Source organism: Pogoniulus pusillus, chromosome 9, assembly GCF_015220805.1.
Source record: "Pogoniulus pusillus isolate bPogPus1 chromosome 9, bPogPus1.pri, whole genome shotgun sequence".
Taxonomy (NCBI): Eukaryota; Metazoa; Chordata; class Aves; order Piciformes; family Lybiidae; genus Pogoniulus; species Pogoniulus pusillus.
In genome coordinates this window covers 34,042,804-34,062,359 of record NC_087272.1, presented here as the reverse complement: position 1 = coordinate 34,062,359, position 19,556 = coordinate 34,042,804, and the positions used below count along the sequence as shown (strand labels likewise).

Below are 19,556 nucleotides of genomic sequence, written 5' to 3'. Positions count from 1 at the left end.
GCACATTTTCACCCGTTATTGGAAGGAAACACAGGAATTGAACAGGGACTGGGAGAACACAGCAGAGCTAATGCTACTGCAGTGATCTTCTCATGATATAAACTCCTTTAGCCAGCAACAGAAGTTGAAGCTAACCCCTCCTATTTCATTTTCCACAAGAGGTCACAGAGCTATAAGCAACTCATCTCTGCAATTTTTGATCATACTGAATGTATCATTTAGCCGTTCCTCGGGGTAGAAGCACCACTATTTACAGATGTCAGAACACTGCCTGTGCCTGACACTAAACCCTGTACACAATTAAGCATTTTCTTTTAGAAACTCACAATAGAGATGTTCTACCTTGCCAAATATGATTTTCCTGATCCTGGAACACCTCTGAGAAGAACAAGTACTTGACCTATAAGGTGCATCTTTTTTCTCATCATGTGACAAACAGGTGGCTGCTGTGCTTGCGAGAGGTTCAATTTTGAGTTTCTATCTTGACTTCCCCATACCTTCTGAGGAGGGTTGCTATCCCAGGCATTTGAAACCACTGGAGAGGTAAAGTAAAGTCCTTTTTCCAAAGTCCTACAGCCTGAAACAGGTCTCCTCCACAGCCCTGGACCAACAGCCACAGGAGTTACAAAAGTGGGACTTCCACTAGAAGGATAGAACGTGGGAGCCATGAGATTCCAGTGTTGTTGAGGTTGGCACGATGGCATGGGAAAATTCGAGTCATAACTCTGTTGAGTTTGCTGAAAATCTGCAGGGTTTGGTGTCCTGAAACTGGATGGTTTGAGAGAGACATATGCCTCTGGAAGAGAAGTGCTCTCATGGCTGTTAAAGGCAGTCTCTACTTCTTGATCTTGATGCTGTTGCAGGCTCCTTGAACTAGGACTTTCAGTGATGGCTACTCCATGTTCCAGAGGTCTTTGGGAGGACTCACTAGAAGAAGCAATCACATTTATTTGATCCAAAACAGTATCTTGTGTCTGATCAGAATTTCCACATGCTATTTCTCCATTCAACTGTTTGTAGAATTCTGAAGCTACATCATGTTGAACGTGTATTTCTGATACATCAGTATCTTCCAGCACCTGTGCAGCTGGTGAGCTTGCCTGGATGCTCAGCTGACTCACTGGGGGTTGAGAACAGAAGTTTTCCAAAGTCTCATTATTTGTCTGTGTTTGCTGTGGGAAAAATAGGACACTGCAACTCGAATAAGGTTTTTCCCACTGGGGAAATTCATTAAAGCCATGGTGTTCCACAGAGTGCTCACATACCATTTGGTCATTTGTAGAACTGGGCAATTCATCACTCAAGCTGCATCTCTGCAAGGCATTTTCTATTAAGGTATCCAGTTCCTCAGTCAGCTGCTCATCAGGTGACAGAACCTTTTCTTTTCCTTCTTCAGTATTACTTGGCTTTGCAGCACTTTCCCCCATTCTTTCGTTTGCAACAAATCTTTGCTGATGAACAAAAGCTAGTGACGATGCTACTGAATCAGAACTCAGAGGTTTGGAAGAGGCTGCTCCTTTGGCGTGGGTGGACAGCTCTAGCAGACAATCCATAGAATTTTCTACTGTTGAATAAGGTAAAAAGAACAAAGCATGGTCAGCTGAACAAACACAAGCTGATGTGAATGTCTTTTTTAACCTGAAGGAGCATTTATCGAAACTAAAGAATCGACCAAAAGACAGTTCACCAATTCATCTTTTAACAGTTCTGCAACTCCCTTGATCTGTTTCTCATTATAAGTAGAGGTAGAACTCAATAGAGACACATGGCACAATGCCTAAAAATTATTAAGTTTCCCTGGAAAAAGTATCAGAATTGAGTGTTTAAATGGATACTTACTTCTAACCAGGTATTTATTTCTAATCTATATCTCTTATTGGTTATGTATGATACAACCTTATCTCATACAGGCAAAAGAGTGTAAAACTAACTGAAAAAACACTGGGCATTAAAGAGATACATAAGTAAAACAGGTTCATTAGGGCTAGGCCCACTTGAAAATGTCTTTTTGCTATTATAGCCTGACAAATCCAGTATCTGCACTAACTCTTTGTAAAGTCACTAAATAGACTATAAGTTGCCTGTGATCAACTCAAACTGAACGAAAACCTGGCACAAGTAATCATCTGAGCCCTAAAGCTAAGCTTCTGGTTTCCTGAAAGACAGTGTAACAAAAAAAGTCTCAATCTCCACACACTAAATACAACCTTCTTTGCCCTTCTACATTCTCTACTATAGGAGAGCAACTTACAATTACTCGTGTGAAAAGATACTAATCTTTAAATTTTTAAACTACTGATAATAGTAAAACACAACCATGAATTTGGCCTGTTTACCAAACTCATCAGTGAGCTTCTTGGTCACTGTCATTTGCTAATAGTCAAATAATTAGTCAAAGCTAAGTATTTTTAAGACTTCAAAGCATGAATCACTAATTCCATCCATTTCTATGTTAAAAAGATCAACAATCAGAACAATGTGAGAGAGATATTAAGTTATAAACTCTGTATAATTTCAGTAAGGTAAAAAGGGCAATAAAATCAGTCCCTTAAATGGCTACCTAGCTTCCACACATATACAAAAGGGGCAAATTCTGCCTTCTTGGCAAATATTCTTAGAAAAATCTCCACTGATCACATCTAATCAAATTAAATGATCAGAATTCTCCACATACAACAAATAAGTCCTCAGATGTTGCTACACAGCACCTGATCCATTACTTCTATTATAAGCAAATGAATTTGTATGTAGGATGTTAGGAGGAAGTTCTTGACACAGAGAGTGATTTGCCATTGCAATGGGCTGCCCAAGGAGGTGGTGGAGTCACCATCCCTGGAGGTGTTCAAGAAAAGCCTAGATGAGGCACTTAGTGCCATGGTCTAGTTGACTGGATAGGGCTGGGTGCTAGGTTGGACTGGATGATCTTAGAGGTCTCTTCCAACCTGGTTGATTCTATGATTCTATGTCAAAAGCATGGTAAGGACTTGGCATAGACATGAAAACAGTCTCCCAGGAGAAAATTTTTTCACAGAAAGAATGGTCAAGCATTGGAATGGATTGCCCAGGGAGGTGATGGAGTCACCAACCCTGGATGTGTTTAGGAGTTGTTTGGATGTGGTCCTCGGGGATATGGTTTAGGGTGAACCTTGTACAGTAAGGATGTTGGTTGGACTTGGTGAGCCAGAGGGTCCTTCCCAGCGTGTTTCTGTGATTCTGAGAAGGTGGGTATGTAGCTTGGCAGAATATAGGGGAAGAAACCCAGTCCAAATAAGGACTAAATATGACAAACAGAATTTATCCCTCAGAAAGTAATCATCAGTGAAGACGACAAGATGACAGTGCAAAACAGGAAGTAAAACAGAAGCTCAATTCAACTACTGAAGGTAAAGCAAGCATTGGCAGGACCACATGCAGTGCACAATTGTCTTAAAAAAGTATGATTTAGAACATAAAATCCCTCATCTGCAGAAAGAGTTGATCTATCTAGGAGATATGGCACAGAAAGCAATCAGGAAAACAAGATTCTCCTCACTACTCTACCACCACCTGCTCCGTATCGCAAAACAAGCCACTCAAGCTGTACCTCCATTTATGGAGCACACTGCTACAGCAAATTACCAGCCTCAGAGAAACCCTGTCAAACTTGGAGAATCTTGCAAGGCAAGAGCTATAAAATTTCAAAATATTATGACTCACCTACTCATTAAAAGCTAAACTCACAAATATGCTTGCAACACCCACACCAACTTCTCAGGATTTGCCCTAGTTAAGAGCAGAGTATGGAAAGAAACTGTAAAGTCAACCCTACATTATTTACCTTTAAAATCACATTCAGACAGAACCATGTACACTACACTGGGATCTAGGTCAGAAAACATCTCTGACATGCTGTTGAAGAGCTCTTCCTTATTGACACTGTAGGCTGCTTGTAACACTGAGTGTTGTAGGTCCCCTTGGGATACAGCAACAGCAGCTCTGTCAGGGTTGTCGTTCCTCCGAGATGGGCTCCCACCAGATTTCTTTTTCCGTGGCATTTTGTTTCCTAAAAATCAGCTTTTTGTTTTAGTTTGCTCACATGAGGCTGACAGCACCAAGCTCAGAAATCACAAAAGCCCTCTTAGAAATGGGATACACAAAACAGAAATAGCAGACCTGGAAAACAAAAAAGAGAACAGATGCATTTTAATAAAATATACAGTTACATTTCTATGTCTCCTCTACAGATAGCTGGAAAGATCAAAAAGCCACATAAGCACCCAGAAAATACTTTTCTAGAAGGCTGCCCTTCTTCATTTCAAATGGCTGAAAGATAAATCTTATTTTTGAACTAACTAGATACCGAATGTGTGTCTGGTAGAGGAAATAAAATGGTGTTCAAAAGAATAATCCAGCAAGTAAAGGAAGCAAAGCAAACCAAACAGTTCACAAATCACAGAATCATAGAATCACTCTGTCTGGAAAAGAACCTTTAAGGTGACTGAGTCCAAACATTATCTAATTCTACCAAAGCTGGTGCTAAACCATGCCTCTCAGTATCACATCTCTGCAGCTTTTGAACATCTCCAGGGAAGGGGATTCAGCCACCTCCTTGGGGAGCCTGTTCCAGTGTTTGAGAACTCTTTCAGTCAAGAGGTATCTTCTAATCTCCAATCTAAGCCTCCCCTGATGCAACTTGAGGCTATTTCCTCTTGTCCCATCACTTGTCACTAAAGAAGTGACCAACACCTATGTGACTCCAACCTCCTTTCAGGGAGTTGTAGAGGGTGAAAAGACTATTAGCCCCAACACTGAGCTCTTGGGAACACCACTAGTGACCAGCTGCTGACTGGATTTAACTCTGTTCACCACCACTCTTCAGGCCTGGCCATCTGGCCATTTTTTTACTCATATTCCGTACTGCTTACCCAATATTCCTCTGCTAACACCTAATGATGAGCAGTTAACATCACAGAACATTTAAATTCTGTTAAAATTCAGAAATGTTGCTCCTCTTTTGAAAGCACAGGGGAAACATAATAGCTATTTTCAAATCTTCCAGAAGTCCTTCATTACTTCCCCCCACTCTTTCAAAATCAGCAGCTGGGGTTCTTCAATCCTCAAGCAGTGGCACAGGTCACCCAGAGAGGTTGTAGAGTCTCTAATCATGCAAATTCTCAAAACCTGACTAAAACCAGCCCTGAGCAAACTGCTTCAGGTAACCCTGCTTGAGTAGGTGGGTTGAACCAGATGACAACCAGAAGCACTTTCTAACCTCCATCTATGTAGAGTTTTTCTATTGTCAAAAACATTTTAGAGCTTTATAAGCTCTAAAGCACTCCCCCACTTCTGCCATAAAGCCTTTGAACATTATGCACCTGCAATAACTGTAATTCCTGTATTCATCTTATATAGAAAAGGAAAATGGCTGTTAATTGAAGTAGAAGCACAGAGTATGGTGTGGTCTCATTTTTTTTTCTCCTTTCAAATAACATCAAGGCTCTGTTCTGCTCAATTGATGCTCATAATAAACTAATTTATAGCTTTTGCAAATAATTATTCAGAAGACAAGCAAACCTTGGTAATTCTCACAATCTGAAAATAATTGCAGCAATGAGTCACTATTTAGTGATACCAGTTAGTGAGTAGGCCATAAAATACTTGTTTCTATAGAAAGACTATTTGCCAGTGCTGAACGAGTCAGAATAAAATTGTTTTGGTTGGAAAAGAGCTTTAAGATCAAGTCCAGTCATGATCTAATGCTATGAAGGCTGGTGTTAAACCATGTCCCTCAGTACCACACCTAGGCATCTTTCAGACACCTCCCTGGGGAGCCTACTCCAGTGTTTTGAGAATCTTTTCAGTCAGGATATTTCTTCTAATATCCAACCTAAACCTCCCCTGGCACACTTGAGTCCATTTCCTCTTGTTCTTGATCACTTGTTACACTGTTCAGGGGCAGGGCCTCAATCAAATCCCTGGGTAACCTATCCCAGTACTTTACCACTCTAATTGTGCAGAACTTCCTCCTGATGTCCAACCTAAATCTCCTCTGCTCTAGTTGAAAAACCACTGCCCCTTGCCCTATCACTACAAGCCCTTCTAAACAGTCCTTCTCCAATTTTTCTGTAGGTCCCCTTCAGATACCGAAATGTAGCTAGCTCTAAGGTCTCCCCAGAGTCTTCTCTTCTGCAGACTGAACAGCTCCAATTATTTCAGCCTGTCTTCACAAAAGTGCTCCAGCCCTCTGATAATGACCATCCTTTGGACCCACTGCAGTATGTCCATGTCTCTTGTGCTGGAGGCACAAGAGCTGGACACAGTACTTCAGGTGAGGTCTCACCAGAGAGGCAGAATCACCTCTCTCAACTTGCTGGCCACACTTCTGATGCAGCCCAGGATGCAACTGCCCTTCTGGGCTGCAAGATCACACTGTTGCATTCCTGGACAGTATCTTCCATTGCCAGTACCAAGCACAATAAAAGTATATAAAAATAGATACTTGCACACAAAGCACACTGCACCGTAGGACATAAGAGAATGCTGAGACACTCAAAAAACTTTCACTTATTTTTAAGAGCATGTCCTGAATTTACAGAGGACTTTTTTCTAGTGACTTCTTTTTTCAGACAATTACTCTTTATGAAAATTAGTTTACTATGAAAGAGGAAATAATTTTTCATAACCCAACAGCCAGATTTGCAGGTCAATAATAGTCATTGGTTCTGGGTAAGGTAATATGAATCAGGATGTAGGCTACTGTGGATGAAAGGCTTTTCTTTCCCTCCCACCCAAGAAGAAAATGGAGTTGTAATAGCATAGTGATTGAGAAGAGCAGGGCTGTGCTGAACATGCTGAAAGGGAATTCTAAACAATTAGCCAGAGGCTGTGATAGACTTGGAGGTTTGCTCACCAGTTCTGGGTACCACTGTTCAACACACATCCAATTAGAGCAAACAGCTGTTTCATTTCAGCACTGATCAGAAACAATACTCTTGTGGCAGTCTCAACTTCACCTTTAAAAGAAGAGCAAAACAAAAATCCACAGGCACCTCCTCACTCAGTTCTTCAGAAATACACAACTACACAACTGACACTAAGGAGCTCCTTCCAGATTAACTCAACTACCACAAACATCACACACAGAGAAATGTGCCTGTATGAAAATTACCTTGCAAATTAAATGATCTTACAAATAAAAGAGATACTAAGACATCAGCACTCTTAACAAAACAAAGGAATTTTCAAACTCTGCCAACCAAGAAAACAGACTTCTAAGATAAGGATGCTTCAAAGTCAACATCTTCCTAACTGCCCAGAATTAGTTTCTGATGGTGGATTATGGGCCTCAGGTACTGTATGTTCCAGTACTGCTACCCCTAAGGAGATGGATGAATTGATGTGGATGGATGGGTCACAGCCAATCTGTAGGCACAGATACACTTATCCATTACAAACCAACATCCACTGCAAGCAGGCCAATCATTACAGCAGCAGGTAGGCACTGACATAATCAACACAACACATTTTTCTCTGACAGACAACAATGGTGTGTAGAGGAGTGGCCAGTTTGGTATAACAAGACTTTAATCCCAGCATTTTACTAACAACATTCAAATTTCCTTTCCATTGAGAGGAAACCAAGTTCTTTCATAACCTAGTTCTAAGAAGACATTTATAACTCCCTAGGGGAAAGAGAGAAAGATGACCAATGGCTCAAATAAATACAAAGTCTGTCAGTTATACAGAAAGTAAAATATAGGTATGTTTTCTCCTCCCTCTATTTTATGTACTCATTATAGTCTTAGGAAATTCTTCCATAAAGCATAGAGTGAATTTAAATTGTTGTATTTATTGCAAAGGGATTCCTTTGCAGACACATGTTCTGAAAGGCTCCATTTTATTTTTATTAATAATCCACAGAATAAATTCATGCAAAATAGCACAAGTAGAATAGTCACCCTGGTCAGGCTCTTCACAGTAAGGGGAAAAAAAAAAGTAAAAATAAAAACCCTCTAGGCTTCAACAGAGGTAAAGCAACCTTTAACTTAATTGTAATTTTTCCCTATTCAAAGTGTACTCTTTCTTATGACATATAATCTAAAGAATGCAAAACACTGAAACCATTCAAAGAAAAATCTAAAGGGGGACAAAACATCCCCAAGACCCTCCAAACCCAAAGCAGGTCCTCAATACAGGAAGGACATGGATCTGATGGAGTGAGTCTAGAGGAGGGCCATGGCAATGCTCAGGGAGCTGGAACACCTCTGCTGTGAAGACATGCTGAGGGAGTTAAGGTTGTTCAGCCTGGAGAAGAGAAGGCTCTGAGGACACATCATAGCAGCCTTGCAGTACCTGAAGTGGGCTACAAGACGGATGGAGAGAGACTGTTTAAAAAGGCCTGCAGTGATAGGACAAGGGATGATGGCTTCAAACTAGGGAAGAGTAGATTTATATTGGATGTTAGGCACAGGTTCTTTACTATGAGGGTGGTGGAACACTGGAACAGGTTGCCCAGAGAGGTGGCTGGGGCCCCATCCCTGGAGATATTCAAGGTCAGGCTGATCAGGGCTCCGGGCAAAATGATCTAGTTGAGGATGCCCCTGCTGACCACAGAGAGGGTTGGACTAGATGATCTTTGGAGGTCCCTTCCAACCCAGACCATTCTAGGATTCATCAGGAAATAATTCCTAGCACAGACTTTTCCTAAATGAGCCATCACATTGCTAATTGCTACTGCTATCAAGCAAACTTGCTGTGAAGAATTCTCCTAGTGTTTTGAAGAAATTAAAGAAAAAAAATATATAGCTGAAGCCATAAATACATTTTCCAATACTAAGCTAAAAGGAACACTAAGTCTACATTAAACTTGCCCAGTCAAACATCTTTTGTTTTCCACAGCAAGAGCCAGAAATGCCCCCATGTGTCCTAAGAACAATTCAACAATATTCACAATACTCAACAATTTCTTCAACAATGTAAGTTGAAGATCTGTGTTTTTACAAATGTAGCTATAAAACAGCATTGAGTGTCATCTGACTGTTCTAAAATTACTAGCAAAACATGAGTCTCAAGCTTAAGATATGCATTATGGTTTCATTTTCAGTATAAAATGAAAATGGATACGCATTTGTTGAACAAAGATCTGATGATTAAAGCTCTGATATGTCTCATACATCTTTTACACTGGGATGTCTTCTCAGAAACCACACACAGTAGCTTGAATTTTCAAGATATGTCAAAATTCTTGAGTAGAGTGGGATGACTGGGAGTCCTATCACTGATATAAATCTCAAGTACAGGAAAAGAATCATAGGATCACCTGGGTTGGAAGGGACCTCTAAAGATCATCCAGCCCAACCGCCCCTGCAGTAATCAGTGCTAGTTTGAAGCAGGGTAGAATGTTTTGGTGAGAGAAAGTAGATAATTGGCTGTGAAAGGAAAACAATGGTTATGTCTCCTTCCCTCACAGTCTCGCTGAGAGGTATGGGAACAAGAAAGCAAACATTAGATAACACTTTTCACCATCTTCTCACTCTGCTTTTGGCTTCAGACTGAGCTACATCTCCCTAACCTCACTGCCACTAACCTTGCTCCTTAACCTCTTGGCTGAACCTCTTTTTCTTCCTAGGATTTGGGGTAAGGTTGAGAGGGGCAGGGGGAAGGTGTAGGGGTGGTTGAGAGCCCCTCCTGGGGACTCAGGTTTCTGGGAGGGGAGTTGTGCTTCTGTATTATTTTTACTTTGTATATTTCTGTATATAACTGCATATGTGATACTGTGATATTGTAAATAGCTATTTGTATATTGTGCTAGCTGTAAATAAATAGCTTCATTTATATTCCCAGAGCCCATCTGAGTTAGCTGGGGTACTTTCTAAAGTGTGGGGGGGCGGGTAGCAGCCAAACCACCACACAGGGACATCCTCATCTAGATCAGGTCTCTCAGAGCCTTGTCAGGGCTCACTTTGAATATCTCCAGGAGTGGGGACTCAACCATCTCTCTAGGCAACCTGTTCCAGTGTTCAACCACCCTCATTGTGAAGAACTTGTTCCTAACATCCAATACAAATCTACTCTTCTCTGATTTCAAACCCTTGCCACTCCTACCACTGCAGGCCTTCAGAAACAGTCCTTCTCCAGCCTTTCCTGCAGGCCCCTTTCAGGTACTGGAGGGAAACAATAATATTCAGGAAGAGACAGAACACACAGAATAAACACACACACTAAACTACTTTAACTGATTAGTTGATGCCAAAAGTATTCACAAAGAGATAATGCAACAGGAAAAAATCATAGAATCAACCAGGCTGGAAGAGACCTCCAAGATCATCCAGTCCAACCTAGCACCCAGCCCTATCCTGTCAACTAGACCATAGCACTAAGTGCCTCATCCAGGCTTTTCTTGAACACCTCCAGGGACAACAGTAAACAACATTTTTTCAGTCTCATTACAATAAAAGACCAGAAATATATTTTAACCACTATTCAAAGCCTACTAAAAGCATTCAGCAGCACAGAAGATTTCTAGTTTAACTTTCACCAAATCCAAGTGACAAACAAGTTATCAGTATTACTTCTTCTTTTTCTAAGCAAAGTTTCCAGCCTTGATAAAAGGTTAACACTGAACCAGTATGACCAAAGCTGCCTGATTGGTATATATTTTTTAATTTCTCTGATCAATTTAAGGAAGCTAACTTTTATAATTATATATATATATATTTATAAATATATAAAAACCACACTTAGTTTGTGGGGGGTTTTTTATTACTATTGTGGCTTGACTTTGGTGTTTCATCTCAAACCATGTAAAATACCATGTAATGTTCATTGGAATTTACTAGCATTTAAAAAACACACAGCTGGAGACTGATTAGAAACAAAATACATCTGCATTTGTAATTCAAATAAAATAGCAATGGCACAGAACTTACATTTTCAGCTTCACTGAGTTGCCCCACACTGGGTCCCTTCTCATCTTTCCAAAACTGATGGCACATTTAATAAAGATTTGCTGTTAAAAACTGACATGCACTCCTCTGTCAGGAAACCATACTTTCAACCACATAAATCAGATGTCAGCAGAAGCAGATGCTCCCCCCTGACAAAGGAATGATGAGAACACAAGTTAGAATTGACATTTTGCTCTCAAATCACACAACTTTAAGCAAAGCTCTAACACTGAGCAATACACATCATTACTTTTAGTAGATTAAGCACAACTAACATTTTATAGACAAAGTACCCAACATGCCAAGTTGAGCTCACATGTTAAGTTTTCCTAAGGGTAATGCGTACTCAATTTCAGTTCCTGATTTCTCATCTAAAAAAGCTAACTTGCATCAGGTGAAGAAATAACACAATGGCAGCAGAAATACTTAAGAATAAAAACAAGTTTCCTCACTTGTCATTCCACTCGGTTCCTCGATGCAGTTCTTATCCATCTTGAAGAGGTCTACATATCCATATCAGTCAAGAGAAGATTTGTTTCATCATGTGAGGAATTGGGCAAAGCAAACCTGGTCCATAAAAATCAGAATACATTACTTACACCACTGACCTGCAGTGCCCTGTAAGGGTCACAAAGCACTGGAACAGGCTTCCCAGGGAGGCTATGGAGTCTCCTTCTCTGGAGACCTTCAAGGATGTGTTCCTCTGTGATCTGTGATAGATTGTGTGGTCCTGTTCTGGCTCGATGATCTCCTTGGGTCCCTTCCAACCTCTAACATCCTGTGATCCTGTTTCTCAAAGTGGTTGAAAACCTCTAATCCACTGCGCACACACCAAAGATGCTAGGTCTACTCAAAACCTGACTTAATTCTAATGTATATATTAACTTAGAGCTCACTTTTCTGACAATAATCTTGTCTTTTCAGTCAAACTAAAATAATTTTAGAATAACCCAAAAGAAGTCAATAAACCAAACTCCCCATGACTATGAGCATACACATCTTAAGTAAAAAATTTGGAACAGGTACTCTCTCATACTCCTAACATGGCAAGCTGATGGCTCAATTACTTTACAGGAATCTTCACAAGAGGTGGAGGAACTTGCCTCCCATTTTGCATCTAACCCCATTCTACTGCTTCAGTTGATTAAGAAAACAGAGAGAGCACTTCATGTGAGATGATGAACTTGATGATGAGAATCCAAATTTACAAAGTCAAGGACAGGTTGCAAGCAGAGACTGTCTGTTCATCCCACTTCATAAAAAACACACCAGGAAAGGTTGAAAAGCCATTCAGTAATTTTACAGCACATTTCATCTTTGAACATAAACTCAGCCTACAACAGAAGGGAGAGGCTGAAGGGTACCTGGTAACACTGTAATGCTACATTATTTCCACTACTCAGATTTCTGGTTACTGCATCAGGCTCTACTAACACACAGAGTAAAATTAAAAAGGTTACTTCCCCATTTGTTCACAAGCATTTTGAAGTCTCATAAATGAAGCAAAACAAGTATTTAAACACATGAGAAAAAAAACTTCCAGATGGCTAAAATTAAGACTCAATCGTTGTACTCTCTAGTTGAATTTATAAAACAAGAAGCTTTTCTTTTTGGGCAACGTTCAGGTCCACTCTCTAAAAAAATCAGAAGGTAAAAAAGGGGAGGGAAAAAAAGAAATGCCTTCCAGTAGATTTTTCTCAATAAGCACAGAAGTAGCAAAGGAGGCAGTTTATTAATCTCTTGCATTCTTCCATTTCAGCCAGCTTTCCACAACAGAAGAGCCTACCTAAGTAGTTTTGCTATTTAATGTGAAATCTATACCCAGCTCAAGAAAAGTGCTTCTAAAAAACACTCCAAGCATCTTTTATGCTCTTCTCCTTCTCCCACTCAGCATTACTCCCACTGGTTGCTCCAAAGGCTTTGGCTATCTCAACAGTTTTAACAAAGATCCTCTTTTTCACATTAAATTCTGTCCAAGTGCAAGACATACAGTGCCTCTATACACTCACTTTATGAAATCTGCTCTGCCAGAAGGGGGGTCTCCACTTCTGTCACTTTTTAAGCCCTGTGCATAGCCCTGATAAGAGACATTCTTTTGAGGCACTTGCAAAAAACACAACTTCTTTTGAGTATGAAACAAACACTCTGCCCATCAGATACACATCCTGTTCAAAATCACAAAACAGCACAAACTCATCCCAAGTAGATGTTCAGAAAGCAAACACAAATCTCAGGAAAAGCAATGCCCTGTTCGCTAGGAAGGATGCAAAAGACTTCTCCACATGCCATGTTAAGAGGAGAAATCAACATGCAGTGGCAGGTGGTGGCAAACTGGTGTCTGGTAGGTGACAGAGGCTGTCAAAGTCTCCATCACATGATTTCATGGAATCATAGATTTTTTGTCATTGGAAAAGATCTAGTATCACTGAGTCCAGCCATTATTTAATTGCCCAGTCTGGTGCTGAATCATGTTCCTCAGCTCTACATCTCTGCAGCTTTGAAATATCTCCTGGGATGGGGGCTCAACCACCTCCCAGGGTAGCCAGTAGTGTCTGAGAACCCCTTCAGTGAAGAAGTTTCTTCTAATATCCAATCTGAACCTTCCCTAGGGCAACTTGAGGCTAATGCCTCTTGTCCCATCACTTGTTTACTAGGGAGAAGAGATCAAGAAGAATGCAAAGTTGAAGCACATGAAATCATAGAATCATACAATCAACCAGGTTGGAAGAGATCCCCCAAGATCATCCAGTCCAACCTAGCACACAGCCCTGTCCAATCAACTAGACCATGGCACCAAGTGCCTCATCCAGGCTTTGCTTGAACACCTCCAGGGACGGTGACTCCACCACCTCCCTGGGCAGCCCATTCCAATGCCAATCACTCTCTCTGCCAACAACTTCCTCCTAATATCCAGCCTAGACCACCCCTGGCACAACTTGAGACCATGTCCCCTTGTTCTGCTGCTGGTTGCCTGGGAGAAGAGACTGACCCCCACCTGGCTACAACCTCCCTTCAGGTAGTTGTAGACCACAATGAGGTCATCCCTGAGCCTCCTTTTCTCCAGGTTAAACAACCCCAGCTCCCTCAGCCTCTCCTCACAGGGCTGTGTTCCAGGCTCTTCACTAGCTTTGTTGCCCTTATCTGGACACATTTTGGAACTTCAGCATGGGCTCAAATACAGAAATAAAATGAAGATTCAGATTTCCAGAAAGCACTTGCAGAAGAGGAGAATGATGGAATGATTATGACTGCTGGAGTATGAGAGCACAAGGTGTACTGGAACACAAGGCAGACTTCAAGGAGGTGTTTTCTATTAACTAGTATTCTCAGAACAGTAGAAGCCACAGCAGAAAGCAGGTTGGAAAGAGACATAAAGCAGTTGGTGAACTTTGATGGTGGTCCACGTAACAATGAGAACCACTCCACAACTTCACAAACAGGATCATAGTATAGTGACACATAACAGACTTGAGCAACTCGCATTGATTCAAGCTGCATCATATTAATTGCAACATAAAAAAGAAAACAAGAAACAAAATAATTGAAATAAAGGAAGATAGGAATGAGAATAGTTAATTCATGTAAATATTTTCTTGGTGAAAAAATATATTAATAAACATATATAAGGACCCAGGCTGGAAACTACACTACACAGACCTGTCAGGGCAATTATCTCTATTCCATATATTTAAATGCACTTATGCTGCTGAAGTCCCTATGCCAGCTGGGCAAAGCACACACACACATCACACAGCTATTCATAAGATAAAGAATATTTTCAGATTAATATAAACTAGAAATAGATGACATTATCCTGATCTCAGTACATTCAACTCCAGTGGCTGTCATTACTTACTTGACAGAGACTTGAACCTGTCATTTATCTTCAGAAAGCAGTTCACAGCAGTTTATCCTGTTTGACTCTAAGAAATGTCAGCCAGGTCTATTCAAATAGTTTTAAATGGTGGTTTGAGCTAACAGCCAGTTTGTGAGATCAGTTACATAAATCAACCCACCAGCAGATCAAAAGTCCCCTGTGCAGTCTTGAGAAGAAACAGCTGGAAAATTTAACCTCTTCTATAACCACAGCTGGACTGAGAAGAAAATATCAACACACAATTCTGAGAGGCAGTGGAACTGACAGCTAATTAACGCCATGGACAATTTTGAAGTGGTAGAGTCTCTGCAAGAAAACCAAAGGCAGTCACTTCCTAAAACTCAACGATTACTAATTCAGGAACTAATTTCAGGAAGTAAATTCACATGCAGAACTGGATGCAAAATAATAATTAGATTACATCAGCCTATTTAGCATAGACTATTAGCATAGTCTACTTAGCACAGACTATGGATCAGTACACAGGTAGGAGTGCAAGTAAGGAGACTGTGCAACACAGGGTTGATGTTGAGGTGCTGGAACAAGTCCAGAGAAGGGCAACGAAGCTGGTGAGGGGCCTGGAGCACAAATCCTATGAGGAGAGGTTGAGGGAGCTGGGCCTGTTTAGCCTGGAGAAGAGGAGGCTCAGGGGTGATCTTATTACTGTCTACAACTACCTGAAAGGGCATTGTAGCCAGGTGGGGGGTGGCCTCTTCTCCCAGGTAACCAGCAATAGAACAAGGGGACACAGTCTCAAGTTGTGCCAGGGTAGGTATAGGCTGGATATTGGGAAGAAGTTCTTCCCAGAGAGAGTGATTGGCATTGGAATGGGCTGCCCAGGGAGGTGGTGGAGGCACCGTCCCTGGGGGTCTTCAAGAAAAGACTGGATGAGGCACTTAATGCCATGGTCTAGTTGATTGGATAGGGCAGGGTGATAGGTTGGACTGGATGATCTTGGAGGTCTCTTCCAACCTGGTTGATTCTATGATTCTATGAACACCTCAGAGCTACAATCTCCCAAAGTCCTTACTGGAAAACATTTATACATTTAAAGAGACTGTGCAACACCTCAGAGCTACAACCTCCCAAAGTCTTTACTGGAACATATTTATACACTTAAGACAACATAACTCACTTTTGTAAAATGGGCAAGGTCAGAGCATATGCCATGAAGTGAAACAACTCCCAACTGTATCACAGATGACTCCAAACTAACACTTGTGTCGGGTGCTACTGTACATTCAGGCTGGTAACACTAAGAACCTTGCTTCCATCTGAAACGGTTTTAATACAACAGAGGGAGAGTTACTTCTAAAAAGAGATACATAAACAAGGCTACAAAACATACAAGGCAACTTCACGGTTAAAAGCAAAACTAAAATGCAACAGGAAAAAGCCTATAAAGACGAAAGGATTTTTGACCTGTTACATTTCCTCCTGAAGCACTTCACCTAATGTATAGGAACACGAACTACTGCAACTTCAAAGTGCTCCATACGCAAGACACAAGCATGCCCTACCCTAGTCATGGTGACTGTACCTGAATGAATCAGGGCTAAAACTCTCATAATTACAAATGTATACCATACTTATTTTTTTATGCCTTTCTGCAATTTGCCTCTGATTTACATCTCGACCTTTTGCCTCTCCAATCTCATCCCATGACACACCACCTAAAGCCTTTATTCCGGTGAAGGTGAAATGGATGAAGAGCAACATGGGTTGGACTGGATGATCTTGGAGGTCTCTTCCAACCTGGTTGATTCTATGATTCTATGATTATCTTCCTTGTTCTTTTGCTTTACCTGAAATATCAGATACTTTTGTAGGCCTTTCGTTAAAAGTTCTTTACAATTTATTCTCATCTATTCCCTACAAGGTCCTACTGAAAGACTTGAGATGCACATTCCATTTTGCCAAAGCACTGTATAAAAGCCTGTAACTGTATGACACAAACTGTTCCTAGCCATTTACGAATAAATAAATAAGTAAATAACTGAGGTCAGGCTCCTCCAAAGCCTCGAACTGCAGACAATGTCCAAAGCACACTGGAATACTACGCTAGGAAGCACACAACCACGTTACGCATGCTTCAGCAGTTCTTGACTATTCAAAACAAACAATCCCTAGAAGTACTAAAAATCTTTTCTATCCTCTTTTATCTCGAGGGCTTTTGCTCTTTGCGAGATGTTTTTGAAGCTCACGGGCACTTCCTACGGTTTGGCTCGGGACAAACGGGTACAGTGTTTCCACCGACTCGCCAGCCCTGACCCTTCCAGCGGCAGCAGTCATCACATAGGCCACAGCAACCGGCACAACAAGCCAGGCCGGGGCCGGGGCCCTTGCCGAGGCTGCGGAGGCAGGAGTCGGTGTTTTTGAGAGGAAGGCCAGGCACCTCGCCGGCCGCCGTGCGCGTTTACACGGTGACTGAACCATCAGAGGGCAGGCAGACAGCACCTCACGCTGAGGATGACCGTACTGTTCGCCACAACGACGGGGACCCCGCGGCAGCTCCAGCCAGGAGGCCCACAAGACGCGTGGGGCGGCGTGGGGCAGCGCAGGACAGGCCCGAGTAGCGGCCTCAGACGGGCGGCGGAGGAGCCCGCCCGCCACTGGCGACAACGCTTCTCCAACCCCTGCCCCGCACACAGCTGCCAGCGGGAGCTTGTGGCCCACAGCAGAGCCCCCGGCTGGGTGGCTGGCGGGCCTGCCGCGCAGCACCCGCCTCGCTGCCTCCCCTCCCACCCGCAGGCAGCTCCGCTCCAGTGCCACCGGGCCCGGAGGGACGCGGAGGGGGGAGGCCGTAGCACGCTGACGGAGCTCGTCCGCCTCCCCGCCCCTGAAATGGCGAACAACGCGGGGCCCCACACCCTATCGGGAGCAGGGGGAGGGCGAGGCTCCTCCTTGGTCCCGCCGCTTCGCGCTAGAGACCCGCCGGCCTTTACCTCCCGCCGCCCGGCTCGCTCGCTTCCGCCGGCGGCGGCCGCAGGGACTGGGGAAGCTGCTCGGCGGCGGTCGGGGAGAGGGGGCGGCTCCGGCGGAGCGTGCGCCGCGGGGACACAGTGCCGCTCTCCGTTTGGCCGAGGAAGAACAGCCGGGAAGGAGGTTCTCCTGCGCCTCCCTCCTGCCGCTGTCCGCCGGGGCACCTCAGTAACCCGCCGCCCGCTCCAGCACTCCGCGCCCGGCCTCAGCCGCCACCGCCTCCTGCGGGGCCTCCGGGAGGCCGAGCCTGCGGTGGGCGGGGGCAGCAGTCACTTGCGGCCTCGAGTGCGCCGGGAGGTTAATGCAGGCGGGGTCATTTCAGAACGAAAAGGAAGGGAAAATGACGTTTGTGGGGTGCTGCCTTCTGCCAGCTGGGGCTGTGGGGCGGCTGAGGGCAGCTCTCCTCTCCGGGGGCTGGCTTTCCCCACCTTCTCCAGTAGTTACCGAGTACATTTGGCCGTCGATACAGCTTCGCGTGTTCACCTTCGGTAAGGGTGACTGCTCTACCAGCGTGAAAAGACAGACTGGCTGCAGAGGGCTTGTTGCTGGCTGCAGAACGCGAGTTCGGCAGAGTACAGAGGTCGAGAGGAGTCTATTTGCCGTGTAACGGCAGGTGCCACGTTTGCGACAAAACGCGTTCTTTCTCGTGCCGCTGCCCTCTTCTACTGAGCCACTTCTAAGGTCGCAGCAGAAGAGAAAGCTACGGTCCCTAATGATACGGAGGATCTGCGGGCTGCTGCATGTAAGCGGCAGACAGGAGATGAAGTTTCGAAGTTCTCCTAAGGGAGCTCAGGAGAGTCTAGTGGGACCTAGCACCAGTGATTGCAGTGGAGGTTATAAACAGCAACAGGAGAATAAAGGAGTCGATGAGGAGGGAGCTTCCTCATCTGCAACAAGGAGCGAATGTTTGATAGAGATGGGCAGTGGAGGATTCTGGAAAGATGAAAAGGATGAGAGAGACGCTCCTGAGAGACTGAGATGGTGAGAAACAGCTCAGATTAAACCCGCTGTGAAGCTACGGTGAAGGGGACCTGAACAAAGGGGGTTAATTTTATCAACCCAAAGGGCAAAGTTCTTAAATCCCCTCTTAAAAACAACAGAAAGGCAAACAACCAGCAAACAAAAAAACACTAAAAAAGAAAAGAAAAAACCCACACCAAAACTAACACTTAATGCGAGGGTCTACTAGAAAACTTTTCTATGACTTCATAGAAGTTTGTTAACTGAGAAATTTCGATGTCAAAAAATGAGCGTCAAGATATAACAGGAAAATTGCTGCAGCAGTTTACTCCTTACTGATTTCTAAGAACAGGACCTCATTACATTGCTGTAGGCACCCTTGTGAGCTCTGTCTCCTTGCCTGCCCGAGCAAGATAACAGGCAGAGTCTCCACTTCCTGCATATTCATCTGATTCCCAGAGGGACATGGGTGCTTTGCGTGCTCTGTTGTCTTGAGATGACCTCCCTGCCATCTCTATTCAGCTGCATCCCATCAGGGCACAATGCCTCTGGAGGTCTTTGGCTGGAGGTGTCCCAATGTCTAGAGAACTGGAGCCGGTGAAAGGCGAGAACCATTTCCTCCTGTGAGGGGAGTAAGGTTGTCTCCAAGCCCCTAATCACCTTGTGATTCACTCCATTTGAGGCCAAGGTGGCACCCCGAAACCTTATTTTTCTTTCATTTACCTAAGAGGCAAAGGAGAAGTGGCTTTTAGCAGATGAGTAAAGAGCTGCTTATTTAGGCCCGGATCTTAGGTACTTTGCAAGAAAGAACA

The 19,556-nt window shown here is 43.2% G+C and overlaps 1 protein-coding gene across 6 annotated transcripts in view; it reads right to left on the bottom strand.

Annotated features, from left to right (window-relative positions):
* N4BP2 (NEDD4 binding protein 2) overlaps nt 1–17,827 on the bottom strand; it is a 48,209-nt gene extending 30,382 nt beyond the window's left edge. For 4 of the 6 annotated variants that reach the window (XM_064149163.1, XM_064149165.1, XM_064149166.1 and 1 more), the window contains exons 1-5: nt 17,748–17,827; nt 11,378–11,492; nt 10,908–11,074; nt 3,818–4,152; nt 343–1,564 (exon numbers count right to left, since the gene is read on the bottom strand). In XM_064149163.1, coding sequence (XP_064005233.1) covers nt 343–1,564; nt 3,818–4,034 — 1,439 coding nt within the window. In that variant the 5' untranslated portion in view covers nt 4,035–4,152; nt 10,908–11,074; nt 11,378–11,492; nt 17,748–17,827. Of the gene's footprint in view, nt 1–342; nt 1,565–3,817; nt 4,153–10,907; nt 11,075–11,377; nt 11,493–15,937; nt 16,070–17,747 lie in introns of those variants that run through there. The other 2 variants (XM_064149164.1, XM_064149168.1) reach the window with 2 other exon arrangements.
* Nucleotides 17,828–19,556: the final 1,729 nt, after the last annotated feature.